This window comes from Panthera pardus, unplaced genomic scaffold (assembly GCF_024362965.1).
Source record: "Panthera pardus isolate Hobbes unplaced genomic scaffold, ASM2436296v1 HiC_scaffold_2, whole genome shotgun sequence".
Classification (NCBI taxonomy): Eukaryota; Metazoa; Chordata; class Mammalia; order Carnivora; family Felidae; genus Panthera; species Panthera pardus.
This window is the reverse complement of record NW_026526765.1, coordinates 97,289,176-97,312,517: the sequence shown is the minus strand read 5'-3', so window position 1 is coordinate 97,312,517 and position 23,342 is coordinate 97,289,176. Positions and strand designations below refer to the sequence as shown.

The window sequence follows — 23,342 nt, the reverse complement described above, 5'->3', positions numbered from 1 at the left end:
CATCTGGTCCAGTGTGTCATTCAAAGCCACCATTTCCAGAGCACCTGGGTGGCTCAATTGCTTAAGCATCCAACTTCGGCTCAGGTCATGATCTCACGGCTTGTGAGCTGCTGATAGCTCAGAGCCTGGAGCCTGCCCCTCCCCGACTCGTGCTCTGTTTCTCTTTCTCTCTCTCTCTCTCTCTCTCTCTCTCAAAGAAAAAAAAATTTTTTTAAAGCCACCATTTCCTTGTTGATTTTCTATTTGGATGATCTGTCCATTGATGCAAGTGGGGTGTTAACATTCCATACTATTACCATTATTGCATTACTATCGATTAGTTCCTTTATGTTGTTATTAAGTGTTTTATATATTTTGGTGAAATCATGTTGGGTACATAAATATTTACAATTGTTATATCTTCTTGTTGGATTGTCTTTTTAATTATTATATGATGTCTGTCTCTCGTTACAGTCTTCATTTTAAAGTCAACTTTGATATAGGAATGCCTACTCCATCTTTCTTTTCCCATTTATTTGCATGATACATATGTCTCTGTCCCCTCACTTTGAATCTACAAGTGTCTTCTTGTCTGAAATGAGTCTGTTATAGGCAGCATATTGATGGTTTGTTTGTATTGTTTTTATTCCGTAACCCTGTGTCTTTTGAATGGAGCATTCAGTCCATTTATATGCAAAGTAATTATTGATAGGTATGTATTTATTGTCATCATGTTACTTGTTTTGTGGTTGTTTTTGTAGTTCTCCCTTCTTTTCCTCTCTTGCTCTATTCTCTCACGGTTTGCTGGCTTGATTTCTTCATAGCTTAATTCCTTTCTCTTTATTTGCTGTGTATCACTGGTTTTTGACTTGTGGTTACCATTAGGTTTGTGTATATCATCTTATGCATATAACAGTCTATATTAAGTTGATGGTCGCTTCAATTTCAACCCCTTCTTTACACCTCCCCTCCACCACCACATTTTGGGTATATGGTATCATACTTTACATCCTTTTATTTTGTGAATCTCTTCACTGATTTTTATAGATATATTTATTTTTACTGCTTTTGTGTTTCCTACTTTTAATACTCTTACTTGTGATCTTTACTTTCCAAAGAGTCCGCTTTAATTATTTCTTGTAGGGCTACTTCAATAGTCATACACTCCTTTAGCTTTTGTTTGTCTGGGAAAATCTTTCTCTCCTTCTATTCTGAATGATAGCCATGCTGGGGAGAGTATTTTGGGCTGCAGATTTTTTCCTTTCAGCAGTCTGAAAACATTATTCCAGTCTCTTCTGGCCTACAAAGTTTCTGTTGAAAAATCCCCTAGAAAGAAAAAATACTTTCTAACAGAGAGGGAGGTAGACCATAAGAGACTCTTAAATACAGAGAACAAACTGAGGGTTGATGGGAGTGTGACAGAGGATATATATATATATACTTATGTATGTGTATATATACACATATATGTATATATATATATATATATACACATAAGTGTATATATATACATATATGTATATGTATATGTATATATGTGTGTGTGTATACACACACACACACACACACACACACACACACACACACACATGGGGGGGAGAGAAATATCTAATAGCCTTATGGGGTTTCCTTATATGTAACTATCTTCTTTTCTCTTGCTGCTTTTTTTTCTTTCCAAGATTTTATTTTAATTCAAGTTGGTTAACATATAATGTAGTATTGGTTTCAGAAAGTAGAATTCAGTGATTTGTCACATATATAACAGCCAGTGCTTATCACAAGTGCCCTCCTCAATGCCCCTCACCCATTTAGCCCATTCCCTCACCCACCTCCCCTCCAGCAACCTTCAGTTCATTGTCTATGGTTAAGAGTCTCTAATGGTTTGCCCCCCTCTCTGTTTTTATCTTATTTTATTTTTCCTTCCCTTCTACTATGTTCATCTGTTTTCTTTCTTGATTTCCACGAGTGAAATACTATGGTATTTGTCTTTCTCTGACTTATTTCACTTAGCATAATACACTCTAGTTTCATCATTGCAAATGGCAAGATTTCATTCTTTTTGATCACTGAGTAATATTCCATTGAATATATATACCACATCTTCTTTATCCATTCATCAGTCGATGGACATTTGGACTCCTTCCATACTTTGGCTATTGTTGATAGTGCTGCTATAAACACTGGGGTGCATGTGCCCCTTCCCATCAGTATTTTTGTATCCTTTAGATTAATACCTAGCAGTGCAATTGCTGGGTCATAGGGTCATTCTATCTTTAACTTTCTGAGGAGACTTCACACTATTTTCCAGGGTGGCTGCACAGTTCACATTTCCACCAACAGTGCAAGAGGGTTCTCCTTTCTCTGCATCCTCACCAACATCTGTCATTTACTGAGTTACTAATTTTAGCTATTCTGACTGGTGTGTGGTGGTATCTCATTGTGGTTTTGATTTGTATTTCCCTAATGATGAGTGATGTTGAGCATCTGTTCATGTTTCTATTAGCCATCTGGATACCTTCTTTGGAAAAGTGTCTATTCATGTCTTCTGCCCATTTCTTAACTGGATTATTCGTTATTTGGGTGTTGAATTTGATAAATTCTTTATAGATTTTGATCCTGGCCCTTTATCCGATATATTTGCAAATATCTTCTCCCATTCCATAGGTTGCCTTTTAGTTTTGTTGATTGTTTCCTTCACTGTGCAGGAGTGACCTTGATGAGGTCCCAAGAGTTCATTTTTGCTTTTGTCTCCCTTGCCTCCGGAGACATGTCTAATAAGAAGTTACTCTGGCTGAGATCAAAGATGTTGCCGCCTATGTTCTCCTCTAGGATTTTGATGGTTTCTTGTATCACATTTGATTCTTTCATCATTTTGAATTTATTTTTGTGTATGGTGTAAGAAATTGGTCCACTTTCATTCTTCTGCATGTCACTCTCGAATTTTCTCAACACCGTTTGTTAACAAGACTTTTTTTCCATTGGATGTTCTTTTTTGCTTTGCCAAAAATGAGTTGACCATACAGTCGTGGGTCTATTTCTGGGTTCTCTGTTATGTTCCATTGATTTATGTGTCTGGTTTTTGTGCCAATGCCATACTGTGTTGATGATTACAACTTTGTAATACAGCTTCAAGTCTGGAATGGTGATGCCTCCTACTTTGCTTTTCTAACATTACCTTGGCTATTTGGGTATCTTTTCTGGTTCCATACAAATTTGAGAATTGTTTGTTCTAGCTCTGTGAACAATGATGGTATTATTTTGATAGGGACTGAATTGAATTGTAGACTGCTTTAGATAGTATAGACATTTTAATGATATTTGTTCGTCTAATGCTTGGGCATGGAATGTTTTTCCATTTCTTTGTGTCTTCTTCAGTTTGTTTCCTAAGTGTTCTACAGTTTTCAGAGCACAGATCTTTTATCTCTGTTAGGCTTATTCCTAGATATCTTACAGGTTTCAGGGCAGTTGCAAATGGGGTTGATTCCTTGATTTCTCTTTCTGCTGCTTCATTATCGGTATATAAAAATGCAACAGATTTCTACATGTTGATTTTATATCTTACAATTTTTTGGTGGAGTCTTTCAGGTTTTGTACATAAAGTATCACATCATCTGTGAAGAATGAAAGTTTGACTTTTACCTTGCCTGATTTGTGATCTAGTTTGTGATCTATTCCAAACGATGTCCCATGTGCACTGGAAAAGGGATGTATCCTGCTGCTTTAGGATGGAATGTTCTGAACATATCTGTTAAGTCCATCTGGTCCAGTGTGTCATTCATCATCAGTATTTCCTTGTTTATTTTCTGTGTATATGATCGGTGCATTGATGTAAACGGGGTGTTAAAGTACCCTAATATTATTGTATTATCAGTGAGTTTGTTTGTAATTAATTATTTTATACATTCAGGAATTCCCATGTTCAGTGTTTAAGTATTTAGAATTTTTTTTTCTTATTTGATTGTCCCCTTTCTTATGATACAGTGCCCTTCTTCATCTCTTGTTACAGTCTTTGGTTTAAAGTTTATTTTGTTAAATACAAGTATTGCTACTCTCGCTTTAAGTCCATGTGTATGATCAATGTTTCCCCATCCCCTCACTTTAAATCTGCAGTTGTCTTTATGTCTAAAATGAGTCTCTTATATAAACAGCATATAGATGGGCCTTGTTTTGTTATCCATTCTGTCATCCTATGCCTTTTGAGTGGAGCGTTTACTCCACTTACTTCAGAGTAATTGTTGATAGATATGTATATATTGCCATTTTATTACTAGTTTTGTCATTGTTTCTGGAGATTTTCTCTATTTCTTCCTTGTCTTTGTCACTTTTGGTCTTTCCTTTTCATGCAAAGGAATTCTGAGTGAAATTTCTTTAATATTTCTTGCAGGGCTGGTTTAGTGGTCACGAACACCTTTAGTTTTTGTTTGTTTGGCAAACTCTCTCTCTCTCTCCTTCTATTCTGAATGGTAGCCTTGCTGAATAGAGTATTCTTGACTGCAGATTATCATGCCACCCCCTCTGACTTCTTAAGTTTCTATTGAGAGATCTGTAGTTAGCCTTATGGGTCTTCCCTTCTAAGTTAGGGAATTCTTTTGTCTTGCTGCTTTTAAGATTTTTTTTTTTAATCACTTGATTTTAAAATTTTAATTACAGTATGTCTTGGTGTTGATCTGCTTTTGTTGATTTTGACAGGAATTCTCTGTGCCTCCTGGATCTGGAGGTCTGATTACTTCTCCAGATTAGGGAAGTTTTCAGCTATTATTTCCTCAAACGAATTTTCTGCCCCCTTTTCTGTCTGTCTTCTGGGACTCCTATAATATGAATTTTATTATGTTTGATGGAATTACTAAGTTCCCTAAGTCTATTCTCATGTTCTGTAATTCTTCTCTCTTTTGTTCAGCTTCGTTATTTTCCAGTATTTTATCTTCTAAATTATTCACTCCTCTGCTTCTTTCATCCTGTTTGTCACAGCAAGTCTGTTTTGAATCTCAGTTATTGCATTTTTCATTTTTGACTGATTGTTTCTTAATTCTTTTATCTCTGTAGTAAGGGCCTACCTGAAGCCTTCCATTCTTTTTTCAAGCCCAGCAAGTATCCTTATGATTGGGGCTTTAAATTCTCCGTCAGGCATGTTACTTATATCTGTTTCACTTAGATCTCTGAGCTTATCTTGTTCTTTCATTTGGGATGAATTCCTCTCTCTTCTCATTTTGTCTAAGTCTCTATCTCCTTTTCTGTGTTAGAAAAGCCCATTATGTTTCTTCCATGCTTCTGAGAAAAATGGCTTTTCAAAGAACAGGTCACATAGTGTCTGAGGCCTAGTGCTTCAGGGAGTGCCTGTGGGTGTGTGCTGCGTGCACTGTGCTATTGTGTTTCAGGTGCTATATTTTCAGGCCAGTCATCTGCAGAGGCTCTCCTTGCCTGCAGTGGGCAGTGTCGGGTGTGTGACCAGAATGTAGCAAATTTTAACTAGGTATGTTCTGGTCTGCTTGTTAAATTAGACCTGATACTGCTTCCACTAGAAGTGAAGCCCTGCAGAACTCTCTGGTTGGGGAACTTGGTGTGGGCAGTGGTTTCTGCTGGTCTTCATTCAGGGGAAAGGACCTGCAGCACTAGGACTGAGGCAAACTTAACTGTGAAGGGCAGTTCTGCCACAGAGCAGGGGTGTGGGACCTGATGTAAGCAGATTAGGTACCCAGTGTTGGCACTGCACTACTGATGGTGGGTGGCTCTGTATTTATGCTGACGGGCAGAGGAGGGAAACAGACCCAGCCAGCTCTTTTGTCCCTGGAGAGGCATCTCTGTGAATGCTACCTCTCAGGGACACTCTCCAAGAAGAACAAATAATATCCCTTTGTGTGCCCCAGGTGCTCTTCAGATCACTCTTTCCATACCATCTGCCCCAGGGTGTTTGCCTGACTCTTCTCCAGGAGCAGGGAAGCACCCCCAGGGCTCTATCCCAGCCAAGCCACAGATCTTTAAAACTGCAGTCTCTATACTCCACTAATTCCAACAACTTATTAAAACCAGCCCCTCTCGTCTTCCCAGCCAAAGGATTTGGGGAAATGTTCTCCTTGTGCATTTCCCTGTGTGCTCCTCTCTTTCTCTCACCTTTCTCAATGACCAGGGCTCCGACCTCTCTGCAACATCTGCTATCTGTTTCTCCCCCTAAATCACATCTCTGTACTTCCTACCTTCTTCAATGTGGCTTCTTCTCTCCTTTTAGTTGCAGAGTTAGTCCTGTCAGTCTTCAGGTTGATTTCTGAGATATTAAGAATGATTTGACAGTTATCTAGTTGTGTTTGAGAGACAAGATAAGCCCAGGGTTCTCCTACTATACCACCATCTTAGCTCCCTCTATCAACAATATACTTAAAAAAGGATCATTTAGGGGCACCTGGGTGGCTCCGTCACTTAAGCATCTGAGTCTTGATTTCAGCTCAGGTCATGATCTGATGGTTTGTGAGTTCGAGCCCCACATCAGGATGTGCACTGATAGCTCGGAAACTGCTTGGGATTCTCTCTCTCCCTCTCTCTCTGCCCCTCCCCTGCTTGCTTGCTGTCTCTCTCTCTCTCTCAAAATAAATGAAACATTTATAATTAATCTCTCTCTCTCAAAATAAATAAAAACATTTATAATTAATTAATTAATTTACCACAATCAAGTGGGATTTATTCTGGGGCCGCAAGGATGGTTCACTATTCACAAATCAATCAATATGATACACCACATGAACAAAACTAAGGATAAAAATTATATAATCATCTCAATAGATGCAGAAAAAGCATCTGACAAGACCAACATCCATTCGTGATAAAAACGCTCAACAAAGGGGGTTTAAAGGGAACATACTTTAACATAATAAAGGCCATATATAAAATACTCACAGCTAACATCACACCCAGTGGTGAAAATCTTAAAACTTCTCTTCTAAGGTCAGGAAAAAGACAATAATGACCACTCCTGTCACCATTATTCAACACAGCACTGCAAGTCCTAGCCACAATAATCAGACAAAAAAGAAAAAGAAAAAGAAAGAAAGAAAAAGAAAATAAAGAAAGAAACAAAGAGAAAGAAAGAAAGAAAGAAAGAAAGAAAGAAAGAAAGAAAGAAAGAAAGAAAGAAAAGACATCCATACCGGTAAAAAAGAAGTAAAACTGTCACTATTTACAGACAACATGATACTATAGATAGAAAATCCTAAAGACCCCATCAAAAAACTGCTTGAAATAAAAAAATGAATTCAGTAAAGTTGCAGGATACAAAATTAATAGCCAGAAATTGGTAGCATTTCTATCCAGTAATAATGAAGCATCAGAAAGAGAAATTGAGAAAAAAACATGATTTAAACTAACACCAAAAGGAATGAAATACCTAAGAATAAACTTAACCAAAGAGGTGAAAGACCTATATTTTGGAAAACATAAAGCACTTGAAAGAAAATGAAGATGATACAAACAAATGAAAGATATTCCATGCACATGGATTGGAAGAATGAGTATTGTTAAAATGCCCACATTACCCAAAGCAATCTACAGATTGAGTCAATCACTATCAAAATACCAACTGCATTTGTTCTAGCCAACTAAAACAATCCTACAATCTGTATGGAACCACAGAAGACTCCAAATAACCAAAGAAATCTTGAGTAAGAAAAGCAAAGCTGGAGGTATCACAATTCCAGATTTCAAGATATACTACAAAGCTGTAGTAATCAAAATACTATGGTACTGTCACAAAAACAGATACATAGAACAATGGAACAGAATAGAAAACACAGACATAAACCCACAATTAAATGACCGATCTATCTATGACAAAGGAAGCAAGAGTATAAAATGGGAAAAAGACAATCCCTTCAGCAAATGGTGCAGGGGAAACGAAGAGCTACACGCAAAAGAATGAAACTGGACCCTTTTAATACCATACACAAAAATAAACTGAAAATGGATTAAAGACCTAAATATGAGACCTGAAACCATAAAAATCCTAGAAGAGAACAAGAGGGTAAATTCTTTGACATTGGCCATAGGAACATTTTTCTAGATATGTCTCCTACAGCAAGGGAAACAAAAGCAGAATTAAACCACTGGGACTACATCTGCAGGAAAAGCCTCTGCACCGCAAAGGAAATCATCAACAAAACAAAAAGGCAACCTACTGAATTGGAGAATATATTTACAAATGATGTACCTAATAAGGGGTTAATATCCAAACTCTATAAAATTATACAACTGCACATAAAATAACCAAATAATCTGATTTTCAAATGGGCAGAGGACCTGAATAGACATTTTTCCAAGAAGACACTGATGGCCAACAGACATGAAAAGGTGATCAACATCACTAATTTTGAAGGAAATACAAATCAAAACCACAATGAGATATCACCTTACACCTTTCAGCAATAACTAAAATCAAAATGGAAAGAAATAAAAGTGTTTGCGAGGCTGTGGAGAAAAAGGAATCCTTGTGCGCTATTGGCGGGAACATAAATTGGTACAGCCAACATGAAAAACAGTATAGAGGCTTCCTCCAAAAATTAAAAATAGAAATACCATGGAATCCAGGAACCCACTATTGTGTATTTGTACAAAGAAAACAAAAACACTAATTTGAAAAGATATAATGTGCCCTATGTTTATTGCAGTGTTATTTATAATAGTCAAGAGGGAAGAGACCTAAATGTCCATCAATAGACAAATGGATAAGGAAGATGTGGTATACACACACACACACACACACACACACACACACACACACTATGGAATATTATTCAGCCAGAAAAGAAGAATGAAATCTTGTTATTTGCAACAACATGGATGGAGCTAGAGAGCATAATGCTAAGGGAAGTAAGTCAGTTAGAGAAAGACAGGTACAATATGATCTCACTCATATGTGGAATTTAATAAACAAAACAAACCAGCAGAGGAAAAAAAAGAGAGATAGAGAGGCAGACCAAGAAATAGACTCTTAACCATAGAGGACAAACTGATGGTTACCAGAGGGGGGTGGGTTGGGGGATTGGGGAAATAGGGGATGAGGATTAAAAAGTACACTTATGATGATGAAAAATAAAGAAAGAAAATCAAACAAAAAAATTATCCAAAAAGTAAATTATGGTCTCTTTGTAAAAGATACACTATACAAAAGACAAAGAAATATAGAAATTTTTTCAAATATATATTTTCAAATACATTTCAGGCATATTTTCAAATTAAAATCAAGGGTAACAATATTAATATCAAATTATAAATTAAAGCAGAAAAATAAGTGGAATCTAAAATAAATAAATAAACAAAAAGCAGAGTCAGACCTATAAATACAGAGAACAAAGTGTTGGTTGCCAAACAGGAAAAATGGTGTGAGGTTGGGCAAAACGGGTGAAGGATAATGGGAGATAGTGGGCTTCTACTTACAGAATGAATAAATCACAGGAATAAAAAGCACAGCATAAGGAATATAGTAAATAATATCATAATAACAATGCATGGGGACCAAAGGTCCCCTTTGTTGTGAACACAGCATAATGTATAAACTTGTTGAATCACTCTGTTGTACACCTGAAACTCATGTAATATTGTGTGCTCACTTTACTCAAAAATTAAAAAATTAAAAATATCAAAACTCAAAAATTGAAAAAATAAGGTGTATGTTAACATTTTTTCATATATTCACAGAGTTGTGCCACCATCACTACAATCTAATTTTAAAATACTTTCATCCCCCATAAAGAAACCCCATACTCATTACTGTCACTCTTCATCCTCCCCAACCCCAGCCCTAAGCAACCACTAATCTACTTTCTGTTTCTACAGATACGCCCATTCTGAACATTTCACAAATGTAATCATACAATATGCAGGCTTTTGTGACTGGTTTCTTTTACTTGGGTATTGTATTTAAGGCTCATTCATGTATAATGGGCACATTTGGTTTGTTTCTACTTTTTGGCTACTATAAATAATGCTGTCATGAACATGTGTGCTTAATTTTTTATGTGGATGTTTGTTTTTATCCTACTCTCTTGGGTATATAACTTAGAGTGGGATTGCTGGGGTCATATGGTAACTCTATGTTTAGCTTTTTGATGAACTGCCAAACTATCTTCCAAAGCAGCTATACCGATTTACATTCTCAGCCGTAAGAGGTGAGCGCTCCAATTACTCTACACCCTCGCCAACACTTATTTTCCATCTTTTTATGAAAGCCAGCCTAGTAGGCCTATAATATTGAGGTTTCTCTTACAGTTGATCTCAGCAAAAAGGTCAAGAAGCAATTTGATATTTCTTTTAATAACTTTTGCTTTTATAAAACATTTTAGATTTTAAGTTGGTACCATTTTTCCAGAAGGCAATATGATCACATATCAAAAGCCTTAAGAATGTCAACACACACAAAAAATAAGAGGTCGCCTTAGTGGCTCAGTTTGTTGAGCATCTGACTCTTAATTTGGGCTCAGAGTATGATCCCAGGGTCATGAGATTGAGCCCTGCATTAGGCTTCACACTAAGCATGGAGCCTGCTCGAGATTTTCTTTCTCTCTCCTTCTGTCCTTCTCCTCTGCTCACGTGCTTGCTCTCTCTCGCGCGCAAAAAAAAAAAAAAAAAAAAAAAAAAAAAAAGCAAAAACATTTTGATTCAGTGATTCCAGTTTTAGAAATTTATCCTAAGTAAATCGTGGTCATGGTACAAAGAATTAACTACAGGGGTGCCTGGGTGGCTCATGTTAAGCATCTGACTTCAGCTCAGGTCATGATCTGGAGCTATGCTGACAGCTAAGAGTCTGGAGCCTGCTTCAGATTCTGTATTCCCCTCCCTCTCTGCCCATCTCCCACTCATGCTCTGTCTGTCTGTCTCTCTCTCAAATATAAATACACATTAAAAAAATTAACTACAAAGATATTTACCACTGTGTTGTTTCTATAACTCAGGCTTGCGAGCTAGATGAGATCTACTTAATTCCTCTTCCTACTTCCAGTGAGCAAACCAGTGACCTCCCTGTAACTTCTGGCTTCATTTTGATTTCTGTTCAATACTCATTCTCCATGTACAAACTGTTCCTTTATCACCCCTGGGTTTTAACTCAAACATAAGATGTGGCTTTTCTGGATTTACCCCAATAAAAAACTGTCACGGGGCACCTGGGTGGGTCAGTTGGTTAAGCACCAGACTTTGGCTCAGATCATGATCTCACAGTTCGTGGGTTCGAGCCCTGCATCGGGCTCTGTGCTGACAGCTCAGAGCCCTGAGCCTGCTTCAGTTTCTGTGTCTCCCTCTCTCTCTGCCCCTCCCCCACTTGCCCTCTGTCTCTCTCCCTCTCTCAAAAATAAATAAACATTAACAAAAAATTTTTTAGAAACTGCCAATGACATCAGGTAGCTTTATGCTACAGAGATGCAGGAGTTAATGGGAAAGAAGGCTTTTACTGCCAAATGACTAAAATATCAATATGAAATACCCTCGTTCTATTGAAAATCTCTGTCATTTTTGCCTACTCATGTTTTAGCCTTCTCCCTTATAGTTTGATCCTCTCTCTCCACACTAATCCCCTTATCCTCTTCATTTTCCTCTCTTCTATCCATAAATTGCTATTCACTTTTTTAAAGTTACTTTATCTAAGTCTTTGTCTTTTTCTTTCAACCCATTTCCTCACAGCCACACATCCCATGTGTAGATGCTAATCAAGATGTTTTTACCAACAAAGATAACCGACAAAATAACTTTCCTCATCCCAACTACAGTTATAACAGAAAGACAGTGAACAAAGACGCAAGTCATTCAACAAGTATTTTTCAAGTGCCTTCTATAAGGTAACCATAGTTTTTTGTGTGTGTGCTAGGGATGTAACAATTAAAAAAAAAGCAGATGCAGCCCTACTACCTGACATTATGTTATATATATCTTTTGAAAAATTTTATGTCATCAATGCATAAACTCCACTTTGGAGTTTATGCATTGATGACATAAAATTTTTCAAAAGATATATATAACATAATGTCAGGTAGTAATGAGGGTTATGAGAAAAAAATACAGCAAAAGAATAGTTAATGGTAGAGGGATGTTACTTTAGATAAGATACCCAGAGAACTATCTGAGGAGGTGTCCTTTAAGCAGAAATCTGAACGAATAAAAGCACAAATTATGCAAGTATCAGAAACAAGAGTGTCCCAGGTAGAGGAAACACCAAGAACAAAGGCCCCGAGATTGGGACATGCCTAGAGAATTGGAGAACAGCTAAGAGAACAGTGGGAAATGAAGTAGACCATAGAAATAAGGTCCTAGAGGAAGGCGGGTGCTAGATTACACAGTGCCCTATAGGCCATGTAATGATTTTGGATTTTATTCTAAGACTGGTTGGTTGAAGAGTTTTGATCAGGACAATGTTGCATCTTATAGCCATTAAAAGGAAAATAAATTATCTCATGAAGATTATAGACAATATAGGGGCAAGAGCAGAAAAAGTGAGACCAAATAATAAACTAAGACAGCATTATAAGAAAGATATGATGATAGCTGTGAATGACTAACCTATATAATAGATTTGATACAGCCCTTATAAATGTGTCCACTATGAGTGATGTAAAAAATATGTAATGACATAGAAAAATGTTTACACTAAATGTAGACTACGATCAGAATCACAAAGTTTATTCATCACTGTATAGTATGATGTTATTTTATAAAAGTATTATATGCAATGAATATTAAAGCTAGAAAAGACTTAGAGCTCACCCAGTCTACCAAAACCAGAAAAGTTACAGGTCTTAACTGACACAGCAATAAGTAGAATACAGATCTGATTCCCAATGTAATGCTCATTCTATCTCAACCATGGTCTATTCTATCAGCTCTCACAAGTACTTATACTTCTCTGCTAGTTTCACATTCAAACGGGAAATTTTATTTCCCAGAATCTTTTATTACTAAAACTTTATTTTTTTTAATTCCAGTGAAATTTATATATAGTGTTATATTAGTTTCGGGTGTACAGTACAGTGATTCAGCAATTCTACATAACACTCCATGCTCATCACGATAAGCGTACGCTTAATCCCCTCCACCTATTTCACCCATCCCTCCACCTACATCTCCTCTGTCAATCACCAATTTGTTCTCTGTATTTAAGACTCTATTTTTGGTTTTTCTCTTTTTTTCTTTATTTGTTTTGTTTCCTAAATCCTACCTATGAGTGAAATCATATGGTATTTGTTTTTCTCTGACTTATTTCACTTAGCATTATACCCTCTAGATCCATCTATTACTAATATATTATTAATATGCTTAAATCTAGATTTTAAAATTAATCTATACTAGACTGAAGCCCTGTTCAAATAAAAAAGGTGGAGAGTAGGTGATCTCAAAATAAGCCATATGTATATGTCACTGAAGGACTCTTCACATGAAGCAAGTCACTGACTATAAATAAATATACTACATGTTAGCACCCATTATTAAAATACCAATGATTTTTTGAAATTCTAACAGTACACACAATCTGCCAAGCAAGTAACATTCCTGTGCAGGAAAACACAATTTCTCTGACACAAGTAACCATGTCTCCTTTGAAGCTGCAGGATTCCCTGGCTAAGATTTTATTTTAGACCAAGAGGGCCAAAAATGCTTCTTCTAGAAGCCTAACAGCCTATTCTACTCCTTTCTATGGTAACATAGTGTAGCCTTTCACTGTCTGACCCACAGAGGAAAAAAACTGATTTTAATTAACCATTAATTACTCGAATGCAGCCTGCATTATATGGAAAAATGTGTTACTTTCATCTTAATTTAAAAGACAACATTGGAGGTTCAAACTGGCAAGAATATACACTTTATAAATGCATTTATATCATTATTCCTCAGAGAATTGGAAAAGAGAGTCATTTTCCTATGGTTCTGTAGTGCTTGGAATGGTAAGAAAGGTATAAGATGATAAAATGAGGGATTCTCTTTGAAGCTTTTTGCAGGGCAAAGAAAATATTCTTTAATTTGAGAGCGTTTTGATTACTGTAAGTAGTTATCTGAATACTGAAAAGTAAAATTCAGATGAGGTCTTATTGAGTGCTAATAAAGTCTATTTGAAATTTAAGATCTTTGTGTTGTATTTGCTATAAATATATTAAAGTTATATGAATTTGTGCACTAAATAAGATCAAATAGAAAATAGAAAAGATTTGTCACAGGTATAGAATGCATGACCAATAAAATCAAGTTCAGCTATAAGAAAGAATGTTTATAAATATGGGGGAAAGTTGCCTCAATATTTTTATAATTTTATGTGCATTATTTTTCACATCTTAAAGCTGCCCAAGTATAGAAAAATACAGGACTTCAATAACAGTTACCAGCATGATTTGCTTTTATTACCTTTCTGTTCAAGACCCTTGTTTCCCCTTGTAGCATGTCAAATTGCCCCCAAAACCATATTATACAGCAGAGAAATGTTGTTCACACTTCACTGGCTATTGATTTACTTTATTTATTGGCACAAAATCAGCTTGAGATAAACATTTTGTCCCCCATTTCCACTATTGTAAGCGGTATACTTCATTGCAAGATAGGTAAACCCAAATGTGCAGGGTCACAATTCGACATGGCTTTCTAATCAATGTGTGAAAAATTATCTAATGAATAATGGGTTGCACATTTCCACAAACAAATTAACCAGGGTGAGACTGAAACTAATGATTATATTTATCTAATGTAATTTCACATCTGTTACTAGTGGTAGTAATTTTTTTTCTCTTTCATCCATGGTGTCCTCAAAATTACAACTTAGCTTTTCAGATACAGTTATAGGACATCAGTTTAACTAGAAAATAGACAATTTTGTGGAATGTTTATTTTTTTCTTTGAATGCCAGCAGCCCAGAGAAATATGATGCCATTTTATAAAATTTGGGGATTCAGGCGTTTCTTGATCAATAACCCTGTTGTGTTTTTACATATTGCCTGTGGGCTTAATTTGATAGCATATGGTTCAAATTCCATCATTCAGCCTTATAAAGAGCAAAATTACTCCATTTCACATGGTACTGTAAGACCATCTTTAATTCTACCTGTCCTTATATGAATATATTATTTATCCTGATTTAAAATGTACAATAGTTTAAAAAGTAGAAGCAGTTCCAACAATGAAAAAGTTAAATCCTAAACATCTGATTTGGAACTCAGGGCACCTAAGCCTTCCAGACAAGCCCACAGATACCTATTCCATCCACATGTACCTTTGTCATAGAAGCTAGCCACAAATGGTATCATATTTCAACGGGAAAGAGCATTCACAGTTTAAACCGAGACCATGTATCTTTCAGCTATGGTTGCCCACTCTTCTGCTACCTGCCAGGGAATATGAAGGAGTCTCCTACTTTAAGGTACTGATTCTGGCACCAGTGACTTGAGGAAAGCGCCTAACTGGGCTCAAGATAAAATGATAACTTCACATGGCAAAGACATGAGGAGCTCTAGAGGCAAGGGTCATCAGCTGGAGTGCATACCAGAGATATTTCGTGGCCCTACATTTTGCTCCCTATCCAGACAGACTTCAGCCTCATCCTGAAATGAAATCCTAATTTTAATAAAAAGCTCCAATAATTTGTATTCTAATAATTCAATTATTAGAAATTAAACTTTGGTAATTAGAGAGACATCTGTAAAATCTACCACCTAACTGGATTCTCTGATAAAATTTTACTTCTGTGGGGAACTCTTCAGTTAGGCTCACTATGCAGAAAAAGCAGAGAACTGAGATACAACCTTGTGATCCTTAGAAGGAAAAAACAGCCCTTTAAGGCAGCAGTTCTCAACATTTGAGTTCTCAAATCTTCTTGGTCTCATAAAAATTACTGAGGACCTCAAAGAGTTTTTTTAATAGATTATTTCAGTAGTTGTATTATTAGAAACTAAAACTAAAAAAATTAATAGTTATTTTAACATAAAAATAAACCCATTACCAGTTACTATAACATAGCTTATTAAAAATAAATGTATTCTCCCCCCTTAAAAAATTAATGAGAAGATGGTATTAACAGAAGACAGCTGAATTCTCATACATAAGCCCGCCTTCAATTTATCATGATACGTTATTTTGACTAAAGTATATAAAGAAAATCCAGCCCCAGACAGGTATATAGTTGGAAAAGAGGTTATTTTCACAGATGTTTTGGATAATTGGGGATATTCTTCTTGGATAAAAAACCAAAATGTATCAAACGATTGTAATTTAGTTGCAATATGGAATCTGAAACCATATCAATGAAATTTTCATACTTTCTTATATTAAAAATATATTGGTTAATCTTACACTTCAGATCTAACTTGTACGATTTAGTACCATCATGCATTGGTGATTTGAAAAATATTATTTTACAGAATTATGTAGATCTTTCCAATGCTGACACAATTCATTATCTAATATTTAAAAATCATGTTCAGCAATTAACCACAAATCTCATCAGAAAAGTTTTTAAATATTGGGACACTATCAAGTTCATCGTGGCTAATAGAAGTTTTCCAAATACTATCTAGTTTTCACTTGAGAGGCTGAATGTTTATCAATGGCAATAAACACTATGTTTGTTTTTCTTGAAAGATCGCTGTTCATCTTTGAGAAAATGTCTGCCACATACTCAACTCTGAATAGCTACTTTGTCATTTGTTCTCTCAAGTAAAAATAGTATTTCATGAAAAAAGCAGCTAGGTCACCTCACAATGCAATCACCCAAGTCCTTTTCTTTCAAGAACCACTCCATACTTTGATATGCAGGCAAAAGTGCTTTATGCATGGTTCCTATTTCCTCACCCAGATCCTTAAAAAAAAAATCTTTTACAGAGCTAATACTTAATAAAATCAATTTTTTACCGATCAAAATGTTCTTAGCTGTTCATCTAAAATGTTAAGTGAGGGGCGCCTGAATGGCTCAGTCAGTTAAGCATCCAACTTCAGCACAGGTCATGATCTCATGATTCATGAGTTCAAGCCCAGGCTCTTTGCTGACAGCTCAGAGCCTGGAGCCTGCTTCGGGTTCTGTATCTCCCTCTCTCTGCCCCTCCCCTGCTCATGCTCTGTCTCAAAAAGTAAATAAACATTAAAAAAAAAAAAACCACACCTTTAAATGTTATTAAGTGAAACTTTTTTTTTTTTTTTTTTTTTTTAAAGAATACCCAGACAACTAGAACAGTTTGGTGTCATTGTATTGATTCACTCTAAACATGAGCAGTTTTATCCATCATTGTTTTTGTACCATCACACCAAATGTCAGCACAGTGAAAAAGGTTAATCACATCTTAGTCTTATAATGAAAATGGTTTTAATCTCCTAAAGCTCTTAAAGGGGACCCCAGATATCTGAAGGCTACCTTTTGAGAATCACTGCTCTAAACAATCTAACATATTGCGTGTATGGAGGGAAGGCAGTGGTTGGAATAAGAGAAACAAACGCTTTCTAAAAATAAACCAGAAAAATGAGGAAAAGACATTTTGAACATAAATGAATGTTTAAGTCATTTGGCTTTCTTTATAGCTTGACTGATTTTAGGTAGTTACTTCATTCTTCAATCTTGCTTCTGGCCCTCATATCAGTTCGGTCTCAATGAGCAGTTTTATGAGTCAATACTATACAAACTATGAATGAAATTTCATGGATCTGCCTGACCCAGAAAATGTGTGAGGGTTGAAGCTCCTTCAGTAATGTAAATTAAAAGGGAAGCCTCAAAATCACCTAATCTCATAGTATATACCTCGTTGTATACACCAGAACGTAAGCTCCGTGAGATAGGATACTTGTTTTGTTCACTACTTTATCCTCAATTCCTAGAACACTATCTGACTCAAAACAGGTACTCAACAAGTATTTATTAGATGAATGAGTGCAGCCCATATGGGTGTACACAAGGAAAAACTAAAAATAATACAATTCATCATTTTACAAACACATCCAAATGAGTGTTTCAATCTTCAAAGTAATCAAAGAGACTACTGTCATTTTCCAGTGATGCAGCAGCTACTGCTTACAGTTATTTTTTTGAACACCAGACAGACAGTGGTGAGAAATGCACTGCAATTTGATACAGAAAGACTTGTCCTAGAATCCTGGTTCTAGAAATTACCACTGATAAAAAAACTGGGCAATGACTTAACCTGAGATAATCTTCTTAACCATAAAGAAGACAGAAAAATAACTATCTCACAGAGACATTGTAAGAATGAAATTTAATGAAACCACATTTGTTGAAGTATCTAGCACAGTGCCTAGCAAACAGGAAATGACAAATGCAGGATAAATGCTAGTGTGTACGTCCTTCCTCTGATAACTTTATTCCAACTTGCCTCTGCAAAATGCCCGGCCCCAGTTCTCAGTCCGTACGTTTAGAAGGAGCTTCACACCTAGAATTACGGGCCTCGGCCTAAACAATCAGTGCATCATTTCCCAAGCACAGTCACTTGTGTGAGATGACCATATATTTCTGTCAAAGCCAATGAGACTCAAATTCTTGCTAGGTATCCTGGAAAGAAGAGCCTCTCTCTTTCCCACTGGACTTAAACCTGTGCAGGTTTAAGATGCAGACAGGAGTTTCTTTAACCAGCCGAGAACCACAGGGAAGAATCTGCCTGAGAATGTAATGAGTTCATCCTGAAATTGCAATGTTAGAGCTGAGAGATACAGAAGAACTAGGTTTGTGAACAATGCTTGAGCTCCCATCAAGTAATGCCTAAAGCCAAACTGGTCTCTGGAATTATGTTAGTCAATAAATTCCCTTTTTCCTAAGTAAGTTTGGGTTAAGTTTCCTGGCATGAACAATAGGAAGAGTCCAGTCTGATGTAATTTTCTTCTTTTCCAAAAGGTCCAACTAGATTTGTACAGACCATTATGGTTCAATGCCAAAGCTGCTGATGAGGGCTGAAACAAAATGCCAAAGCCTGTCCTTAGGCTTTGGAATTACTATGATTTTAAGCAAGCCAGAAGTTCAGGTTCTCAAAACATTTGGTTAATATTTAGATCAGGTGTTCCTAAAAAAGAAACTGCATAGTAATTTCAAACCTAGAGTCTCTAGACATTTAGGGATGTGTAAATGCAGTAATGAGCAACCTCAAGCTATTACTACTATTTCTAAAAAGAGTAAAAGCTGTTCCCTTAATGAGGTTAACTAAAACATAAATTTATTGGCTCTTAGTAGGAATTATGTCTACTCTATGCAGTTAACAGTGGTTATCTCTTGCTAATCAGAAGCTCTCTTACTGTCAGATACATCACTAGCTAGACAGATAGATAGATATCCTTGACTGATTTTCCAAATGAGAAAATTATTTATTTAATAAATTCTATATGATAGTGAAAATTTTCCAAAACACAGGGTTCCATAATGTGAGGAGAGGTGAAGGATTAAAAAAGGACTTTGGCACTTGGTAATTAAAAAGAAACAACAACACTAATATAAGGTTATAGCAACATTTTTCTGGATATATCTCCTGAAGCAATGGAAATAAAAGCAAAAATAAACTACTGAGATTACATCAAAATAAAATGTGTCTAAACAGTGAAGGAAAAAAATCAACCAAACCAGAAGACAACCTAATGAATGGGAGAAGATATCTGCAAATGACATATCAGATAAAGGGTTAGCATCCAAAATACATAAAGAACTTACACAACTTAACACCAAAAAAACCACAAATGTATAGAACGGTGTAACAAAATGTTACCATTTGTTTATAAAAGGGAGGAAAATATATAATCTACATTTGTTTATAATGCACTTTAAAAATCTCTAGCATATATGGGAAACTAATGACCACCTGTTAAGAAGGAGAATTTTGATATATGGGGGCAGGGTTGGGTGGGAGGAAGGCTTTTTACTAGATCCTCTTAGGTTTTAATTTTTAAGCATTTGGATATATTATGTGTTGAAAAACATTTCAAATCTAGCCTCACCAACTGGATGAGCCAACTTTCACTTCGTGGATGACCCACCAAAGACAGCTACTGACTAGAACCAGCCCTAAGTAAAATGATGGAGACTATCCTTGGGAACCTCATCCTACCAAACTTTCTCTTTCCCCTGTGTTAGCACATACTCTTAACTGTTTCTTACCATTGTCTATCCTCAAAGTCCTCACCACTCATCTTTCTTCCTACCCCACATGCCCAAAAATCCTCACCATAACTCACTTCTCTACCATACTCTCTTTCCAAATTTCCCAAGGCAAAGATTACATGCATTCTTCATTTATTAGCAATGAATAATTGCAGTTGGCTTTTCACCACCTCTCTGGGACTAGGAACATGCTGGGTGGGAGTTTTCCAGCATCAAATCCTTTTCCTACTTGGGAGAACCTATTTTGTATAGTCTTGTGACACGCTTTGTTCTGAGGGGCCAAAGGGGACAATTCCCTCCTTTCTCTACTCTCTGAAAGGTAGAGCTGCTTAGAACTCTAAAGTTTAGAAGAAGAATAATCCAATGTCAAAGTTTGAATTAAGATGGATTTAGGGAGGAACGCAGTAAAGATGGAAGTATCCAGAGATGAAAGCAACTAGCTGGCCAGACTTTTATAGCTGCCTACACTCTGGGGCCCTTTTGGTTCCTGCTCACTTTCCAAGCCTGCTCCTCTCGCTTCCTGTCATTTCTGTGATTCTCCATTATCTTTTTTTATTTTTTTTTTTATGTTTGTTTATTTTTGAGAGAGATAGAGAGAGTGAGCAGGGGAGGGGCAGAGAGAGCTGGAGACACAGAGTCCAAAGCAGGTTTGAGCCTCTGAGCTGCCAGCACAGAGCCGGACACAGGGCTCACACCCACGAACCGTGAGATCATGATCTGAGCCCAAGTCGGATGCTCAACTGACAGAGCCACCGAGGTGCCCCATGTGATTCTCCATTATCTTCACAATGCATCCTTTTTGCTTAAAACAGCAAGATAGTTCTCTGTTTCTTGTCATTAAAACTTTCACTGATATATACTCTGAACAAAAATCTGAGTACCTATTATGGGCAGGGGAGGATACAGAAGTAAAAAATTCAAATATGATCACTTTTCTCAAGGAGATCGTAATCTAGTTTTATAGATGTAGAAAACTAAAAAATACGTGTTAATGAATGGTATGGTCAGAGAAAAAAGAAAGAAGTCAATGATTTGGAGAAGCCAGGGAAAGTTAAATGTGGCTTTCCCAGGCGAAATTTACCACTCTTGCCCTCCTAAGCAAAATTCATCACTCTTCACAAGTGACTTTTTAAAATTACTATTAAAATTAGCTTGTTACATACCAGTGTCTCCCACAGTCTCCCACAGTCTGAGCTCCCTGAAGACAAAGATTTCAAGAGCCCAACTAGTGCCAGAAAAACTCACTCATCCATTAATTCCACACACAAGGCTAGAAACTGGTCACAGTGTGAGATGAGTTCATTTTCAAAGCATTTGGATAAGGGTAAGAGAGGAGAAAGGGAGCAAAAGCATAAGAAAATGGATTAAAGTTTCCTGTAGAGGAGTAGTAAGAAATAATGTTGGAAATACAGAGGGCAGCCATTATTCAGGGCGCTGAAGACCATGCTAAATATCAGGAAGATTGGCAAACTAAAAATGGCTACAGGAACAAGTAGCAAGCACAAATGAGTAGTACTTGAGAAGTGAGCTAGAGAAAACCAACAGAGGGGCACCTGGGTGACTCAGTCCATTGACATCTGACTCTTGATTTTGGCTCAGGTCATGATCTCATGGTCACGACATTGAGCCCCGCATCAGGCCTGTGCCGGGCATGGAGCCTGCTTTAGATTCTCTCTCTCTCTCTACTCCTCCCCTGCTCTCTTGCTCTCTCATTCTCTCTCTCTCTCCAAAAAAATTTTTTTAATTATAAAAAGAAAGCAATAGAAAGTCATGCAGGATGAGGTGAAACTATGTCATGTCTAAAACCATTCAAATTAAAGAAAAAATACTTTTCTGGTTGCAAAAAATAAGTTCATAGGCCACAGACTTCTGCTGGGCTATGAAAACGGTTTTGATGGAAATGCAAGCTGGTGCAGCCACTCTGGAAAACAGTATGGAGGTTCCTCAAAAAAACTAAAACTAGAACTCCCCTACGACCCAGCAATTGCACTACTAGGCATTTATCCACGGGATATAGGTGTGCTATTTTGAAGGGACACCTGCACCCCCATGATTATAACAGCACTATCAACAATAGCCAAAGTATGGAAAGAGCCCTAATGTCCATCGATGGATGAATGGCTTAAGAAGATGTGCTATATATATACAATGGAATATTACTTGGCAATCAAAAAGAATGAAATCTTGCCATTTGCAACTACGTGGATGGAACTGGAGGGTATTACGCTAAGTGAAATTAGTCAGAGAAAGACAAACATCATATGACTTCACTCATATGAGGACTTTAAGAGACAAAACAGATGAACATAAGGGAAGGGAAAAAAATAATATAAAAAAAGGGAGGGGGACAAAACAGAAGAGACTCATAAATATGGAGAACAAACTGAGGGTTACTGAGGGGTTGTGGGAGGGAGGATGGGCTAAATGGGTAAGGGGCACTAAGGAATCTACTCCTGAAATCATTGTTGCACTATATGCTAATTTGGATGTAAATTTTAAAAGATAAAAAATAAAATTAAAACAATAAAAGGTTTTTTCTTAAAAAAAAAAAAGGTTTTGAGTAAGACAGAAGGAGGATCAGAAAGTTATATAAGAAGAAAAACCAAGCAGTAGTAGACATGGAGAGAAAACAAAAAAGCACAAAAAGGCAAGCAAGAAAAAATAAGGCTCTGAATTAGGAGTAGAGCAATATTCATCAATGGATGAAACTGTTTTATAAAAAGTTAATAGTGAACTAAATAATGAAAGTGAGGCTGTCACCACTTGACCCCACTGATTCCAGCATCACTAAAAATGAGAAAACAGGAGTGTGATAAATACTTCAAAGAAAATTTCCACAGGACTTTATTTATTAGGTAGGAAACAGAAGAAAAGAGGAGAATAGGGATTAATGATTATTACCCCCATATAGTCCCTGGTAACTGTAGCAATGACTATGACACTGACAAATATATGGAAACCAAGAGGTAGAACCAGTTTTCAAGAGGGATATTAGAAACATCTATGGTGCAGTGATAAGGACTTCACACAGGACAGGTGGTCTGCAAGCTCTATCACCATTTAGCCACTTAACACTGAACAAACACAACCTCCTGGCTCCATGTCCTTTTCTTAAAAATGAGATTAAACCAGATGTTCTATATGACTCTTCTAGATCTGACATTCCAAGATAAGTTTGGTTTAAATGTGTTTAAAGTATTACAGGATACTGAGGTGGTGGAGGGGGGGCAGATTTTCCCAGTGGATTTTTTTAAGTATATAAATTTCTTTAATAATA

The 23,342-nt window shown here is 36.5% G+C and overlaps 1 protein-coding gene across 3 annotated transcripts in view; it reads right to left on the bottom strand.

Moving 5' to 3' along the window:
• Nucleotides 1-23,342, bottom strand: part of WDR41 (WD repeat domain 41) — a 202,515-nt gene that overhangs the window by 155,600 nt on the left and 23,573 nt on the right. For all 3 annotated transcript variants that reach the window (XR_008423820.1, XM_053907259.1, XM_053907257.1), the window contains one exon: nt 6,171-6,238. Coding sequence is in view for 2 of the 3 variants with exons in the window: in XM_053907259.1 (XP_053763234.1) it covers nt 6,171-6,238 (68 nt within the window). In the remaining variant the exon portion in view is untranslated. The remainder of the gene's footprint in view (nt 1-6,170; nt 6,239-23,342) is intronic.